Source organism: Perca flavescens, chromosome 15 (assembly GCF_004354835.1).
Source record: "Perca flavescens isolate YP-PL-M2 chromosome 15, PFLA_1.0, whole genome shotgun sequence".
NCBI lineage: Eukaryota > Metazoa > Chordata > Actinopteri > Perciformes > Percidae > Perca > Perca flavescens.
This window is the reverse complement of record NC_041345.1, coordinates 34,861,273-34,867,700: the sequence shown is the minus strand read 5'-3', so window position 1 is coordinate 34,867,700 and position 6,428 is coordinate 34,861,273. Positions and strand designations below refer to the sequence as shown.

General features: G+C 39.0%; 1 protein-coding gene across 3 annotated transcripts in view; it reads left to right on the top strand.

Annotated features, from left to right (window-relative positions):
- Window positions 1-5,323, top strand: part of rdm1 (RAD52 motif containing 1) — a 10,095-nt gene extending 4,772 nt beyond the window's left edge. For 2 of the 3 annotated variants that reach the window (XM_028599737.1, XM_028599738.1), the window contains exons 4-8: window positions 450-578; window positions 3,014-3,167; window positions 4,562-4,660; window positions 4,864-4,940; window positions 5,170-5,323. In XM_028599737.1, coding sequence (XP_028455538.1) covers window positions 450-578; window positions 3,014-3,167; window positions 4,562-4,660; window positions 4,864-4,940; window positions 5,170-5,250 — 540 coding nt within the window. In that variant the 3' untranslated portion in view covers window positions 5,251-5,323. Of the gene's footprint in view, window positions 1-449; window positions 579-3,013; window positions 3,178-4,561; window positions 4,661-4,863; window positions 4,941-5,169 lie in introns of all 3 variants that reach the window. The other variant, XR_003694417.1, reaches the window with a different exon arrangement.
- The last annotated feature ends 1,105 nt before the right edge of the window (window positions 5,324-6,428 follow it).

Here is a 6,428-nt window from a genome sequence, read left to right as displayed (position 1 = left end):
CTTTTTTTATTAATAAGGGAAATAATTCCACTAATTAACCCTGACAAGGCACACCTGTGAAGGTAAAACCATTTCAGGTGACTACCTCATGAAGCTCATTGAGAGAACACCAAGGGTTTGCAGAGTTATCAAAAAAAGCAAAGGGTGGCTACTTTGAAGAATCTAAAATATAAGACATGTTTTCAGTTATTTCACACTTTTTTTGTTAAGTACATAATTCCATATGTGTTCATTCATACTTTTGATGCCTTCAGTGAGAATCTACAATGTAAATAGTCATGAAAATAAAGAAATACATTGAATGAGAAGGTGTGTCCAAACTTTTGGCCTGTACTGTATTTATAGATAGATAGATCGCTCGCTCGCTCGCTCGCTCGCTTGTTCGCTCCTCTCAAGGTACAACAGGACACACAGGGACAGAATATACACATTCGTGTGTGTGTGTTCAGGTGAGGCTGAGCTCCAAAAAGACTCCTCACTTCCTGGTTGACAGCAGCAGACCGCTGAGCCACGCCCGCTGCCTTGAACTGGCCAATCACTGCCTGGGATTCAACGGCTGGTCCTCTGACATCATCACAGTGAGTAACACCCACTCCAACAGTTCAGACCTCTTACATTTATTGAGAACATCTCCAAAACTAAAACATGTGCAGAGGTCAAATAACTCCTTTCTAACTTTCTACATTTAGAAGTCTTTTGTGTGTTTATTTAGTCAAACACACGTCTGACTTATTCATTCATTTATATTCATGACACAACTTTAATAGTTTTATTAATTATTATGATTTATTGACTTAGCGAACCTTTGGTGTGAAGCGTTTGAAGATATTCCAGGAAATGACATCACAGTAAACAACAACGTAGACGCTGCAGACTGGGTTCAGGGTTAATGTTTGTGTCGAACTCTGCGTAGATATATAACTTTTTTTTCGACGTATTTGACATTTTTCACTCTTTTTTTTTTTTTTTTTTTTTTTTTTTTTCTGACAGGTCTTCCCATGTTTTTGTTGCTTTTTCAACATATCTGACCCTTTTTTTCTCTCTACATTTTAGATTCTGTGAAGTAGGGACAGGCCGTTTGCAGATGATCTGTATCAGCGTTTTATTTGCCTGTGAAGGATTTATCTAATGTTGTGACCGTTGACCGGTTCTGGTCTGGCCCAAAAAGGCCAGACGTAATCAGACTCCAATATTAAGGTCACTTCACCTCGCTCCTTTTAACTTTTGAGTGCTATTTGACTGGTAGATCAGAAATAAAACTCAATGTCGCACCATGTATGAAATGTTACCTTGGCTTTCCCCTCTCCCAGGCCAAAACAGACAGATGTTACTTTTGGGATATTTTATGGTTGCATTCTGTTTATCAAATGTATACACTGGTTACAAAATGTTTTACGATGTTCTTATTACTGAGACACCTGTGTATTTCTTTATCTTCTGCAGACCTTGGAGTGGTGAGAGCCAAGGCCATTCCACAACCATTTCACACTTCCCACTGCTTATGAAACACAGCTGCATTGTTCACTGCTCTTTCTGATCTAAGAGTTCTTTGATTCAGCTCAAATTATCTCCCCAATACTCCCTTTGAAATTTTATCAAGCCAGATGGCTTCACAGATGATCAGGAAGGACAGGGAAGAATTGGTCAGTCAAAATCTTAGAGCTTCTTCACACATTATTGACAAAATATATCCTACACCTGATAACCTATAAAGTTAATGAATTCAAAAGTGTCTCAGCTCTGAGTCCCTCTCTGACTCTCTGTTCAAGCATTTAAACAAAGATTTCCAAAATCTTTATTTTCACGTAAAGATTTTCATTTTTACTCATTTTAATTAATATCTGTTCCAAATATGGGTTATCAGTTTCCTTAACTAATACTAATCGGTATCATCTGGGCCTTTAAAGACCAGAGTGGGTTAGGGCTGCAGCTATCGATTATTTTAGTAATCGAGTATTCTACCAATTATTCCATCGATTAATCGAGTAATTGGATAAAAAAATACTTTTGTTTTATTGAAGAGCAATAATTAACAATAGTTTGGTTAAATTTTCGGAAAAAGCTACATTTTTATTGCCTACATTGCTTAAAATATCACATCTCAAAAAACTAAACATTAAGTGCATTCAAGTGCCATATTACATTGTTTTAAAGAAAACATTTTTTCAAATGATATCAACCTCAAACTAAGGCATACAATAAACATACATAAACATTACATTAAGTTGTGCAACTTAACTTTCAGTTTCAACCTGAGTCTGATTACAATGCTAAACAGCTCTGTTACACTTATGCTAGTAGATCGTTGATGAGAGAGAGAGAGAGAGAGAGAGAGAGAGAGAGAGAGAGAGAGAGAGAGAGAGAGAGAGAGAGAGAGAGAGAGAGAGAGAGAGAGAGAGAGAGAGAGAGAGAGAGAGAGGCAACAATCCGCTGTCAACACGTCGGCTCTTTAGATCAGATTGTGGTCACCACCACGTATTTTCTTGTCTTTGTTTTTGGTAATTGTTGTGTTTGGTGTAGTTTCATCGTCCATACAACTCAGACTTTGTCGGGTCCGCTTCGTTTTCTGTTGAGATGCTGAAGCACAGATGTGCTATTATCGTGGTAAGCTAGCTCCATTGTGCAGTAGACACTGTACAGAGTTTTCGTTTCAATTACGTTTGAACTGATTCCAAACTTTGGACACTTTCTGTCATTTTCTCCAGCCTGTTTCTTCTCTTAGCCCCTCGCTATTTACGCTCCAGCATGTGTCGCTAGCAGCAGAAACGTCTGGTGTGCGACAGTAATAATGATCTGTGCGTAAACACCGTCTGTCAGTGATGCAACGTTGGTAACACTGATTTAACGAAGCTTCGAGGCAAGTCATTTTGCATCGAGGATTTTTTGTAATCAAATTATTCGAGGAATCGTTTCAGACCTAGTGTGCCTTGATCCCTCTGAGTTAAACCATTAGACTGTATTATAGTGGGTATATAGAGTCTTTAGTGGGACTGTGTGTGGGTGTGTTCCTTAGCTGAAGGAGCTCCCCCCTGAAGAGGAGGAGGAAGAAGAGGGTGGAGGCAGGCGGAGGAGTCTTCGGTTCGGCTGTCTGCTGCAGCTTTCCTTCCCTCATCACGGACAGACGAGCAGAGCAGCAGCCGTGCTGGAGGACAGCTTTACCTGCACAGGTAACACCAGGTCAGCTTCACCTGCACAGGTGACACAAGGTCAGCTTCACCTGTACAGGTAACACAAGGTCAGCTTCACCTGTACAGGTGACACAAGGTCAGCTTCACCTGCTTCAGCTAAACAGGTAACACAAGGTCAGCTTTACCTGCACAGGTAACACAAGGTCAGCTTCACCTGCTTCAGCTAAACAGGTAACACAAGGTCAGCTTTACCTGCACAGGTAACACCAGGTCAGCTTCACCTGCACAGGTGACACAAGGTCAGCTTCACCTGTACAGGTAACACAAGGTCAGCTTCACCTGTACAGGTGACACAAGGTCAGCTTCACCTGCTTCAGCTAAACAGGTAACACAAGGTCAGCTTTACCTGCACAGGTAACACAAGGTCAGCTTCACCTGCTTCAGCTAAACAGGTAACACAAGGTCAGCTTTACCTGCACAGGTAACACCAGGTCAGCTTCACCTGCACAGGTGACACAAGGTCAGCTTCACCTGTACAGGCGACACAAGGTCAGCTTTACCTGAACAGGTAACACAAGGTCAGCTTCACCTGCTTCACCTGCACAGGTAACACAAGGTCAGCTTCACCTGCTTCACCTGCACAGGTAACACAAGGTCAGCTTTACCTGAACAGGTAACACAAGGTCAGCTTCACCTGCACAGGTAACACAAGGTCAGCTTCACCTGCACAGGTAACACAAGGTCAGCTTCACCCGTACAGGTGACACTAGGTCAGCTTCACCTGCACAGGTAACACAAGGTCAGCTTCACCTGCACAGGTAACACAAGGTCAGCTTCACCTGCACAGGTAACACAAGGTCAGCTTCACCTGCACAGATAACACAAGGTCAGCTTCACCTGTACAACACATCAAACATCATGCTGTTTTCCCTTTTTCAATGTTTTTGTCCCTTTTTTTTTTGACATTTGATACACACAAATGGACCCACAACACAGACACACACACAGACACATACAGACAGACACACACACACACACAAACAGACCCACAACACACACACACTTCTCTAGTCTTACTCTTATTTTAGGACCCATGGTCAATAAACCTCATGTACATAAAATTATACCTCATTTCAGTTGAAAAAGCTGAAAATATGAATTATTTTGACTAATATTAGTGGAACGTGTGTTGATGGATGATCAGAGACCTTTTTTTATGTTCAAATTCTTTACAATTGAATAAAACATAGTACATTAAATGAAAGTACTGATCAATAGTTGTACTTGTGAAGAGCTTTGTAGGGAACCATCCATGTTATTTTCTGCTAATTTGGTTAAAAAGAAACCCATATTTCCGATATAGAGATTATGAGGAGGGTTAAATTGTGTGTGTGTGTGTGTGTGTGTGTGTGTGTGTGTGTGTGTGTGTGTAGGTCCAGATGTTCTGCTTCAGAAACGCTGCAGACTCCAGAGGATGGTCAGAGAGAAAGCTTTGGTCCAGGCCTTTACTGCAGTACTACTCATACTACTAGGTATAAATACTTTACCACTAGGTATAAATACTTTACTACTTATACTGCTAGGTATAAATACTCTACTACTACTCATTGTCGGTGCATAAACTCCAGTACTCACCGATACCGAGCCATTGTAGGCAGAATCGGAGGCTTTTCAGATTCTGGTATCAGATCTGATTCCAGTCCTGTTGAATTGTTGTATATCTGTGTTTCTGTAGGTAACGGTAAAGTCATGGTGGAGCTGAAACAGACCTCAGACCAGTTTCTACCAGAGGAGACTGAAGGAGTCCTCCAGGTCAAAAGTCATAGTATAATATGTAAAAAAAAATCATAGTATAGTATGTCGAAGTCATAAAAAGTCATACTATGTTGAAAAAGTCATACTATAGTATTTGTTTGTGTTGATTTTCATGTGTGAATGAATGTTTGTCTATTAAATGAAATTATTATTATTATTATCATTATTATTATTGTGTAGTGTAAAGAGATGTTTCCTGTCAGTAAGGATGAACTGTGTGTCTCAGGTGAACGAGGTTTCCTGGAGTGAGATTGCTCCTGATGAAGACAAGGCTGATGATGAAGAGTGGGATCTGACTGTCTCATAGACACACAGAGGGTTCACTTTGATATCTTCCTATTCATGTTTCTTTTATTCAATAAAATGAGTTTTATTAATAACACTGTCAGTTTTCTGTGTCGTACTGCATCAGGAAACACTCAAGAACAACTTATTTCAAAAAGTCATGGAATAGAATATTTCAAAAAGTCATAGTATGTCAAAAACCTTAAAAAAGTCCTAGTATAGTATGTCAAAAAGTAATACTATAGTATGTCCAAAAAGTCATAGAATAGTATGTTGAAAAAATCAAAAAGTCATAGTATAGTATGTCAAATAAAGTCATAAAAAGTCATAGTGTGTCCCAAAAAATCATAAGTCATAGTATAGAATATTAAAAAAAATAATAAAAAGTCACAGTATTGTATGTCGAAAAAAGTAAAAAAAAGTCATAGTATAGTATGTCCAAAGAAATTGTAAAGAGTCATAGTATAGTACGTCAAAAAGTCGTAAAATAGTCAGGGTAAAGCATGTTGGAAAAGTAATTACAAAGTCATAGAATAGTATGTTAAAAAATCATAAAAAGTCAATTGTATAGTACGTTGAATAAAGTCATAAAAAGTCATAGTATAGTATGTTGAATAAAGTCATAAAAAGTCATAGAATAGTATGTTGAAAAAATCATAAAAAGTCATAGTATAGTACGTTGAATAAAGTCATAGTATAGTATGTTGAATAAAGTCATAAAAAGTCATAGAATAGTATGTTGAAAAAATCATAAAAAGTCATAGCATATTGAATAAAGTCATAAAAAGTCATAGTATAGTATGTTGAATAAAGTCATAAAAAGTCATAGAAGAGTATGTTGAAAAAATAATAAAAAGTCATAGTATAGTATGTTGAATAAAGTCATAAAAAGTCATAATGAAGCTCAGCGCAAATTCTTTCAGGAAGACGTCATTAACCCAATCACTACTCATTCTTAAATCAAATCAGCTGTTTAGAAGTGACGCTTTCAGTTAAACCAATCAGACTTGGCCACGAGATCAAGGGCCAATCACAGCCTTCCAACTCTGGTTTAAATTTGTTCTCTCCCTGTGCTGTCAGCTGTGGTTTCAGGCAAAGCGCTCGTCCCTCCTCCTCCTCCCCTGCCTCCTCCCCTGCCTCCTCCGGTCTTTGTGGTTCTCCCGGCTGAGCGCTCCGTTGCCTCTTCGGTCCGGTCTCTGG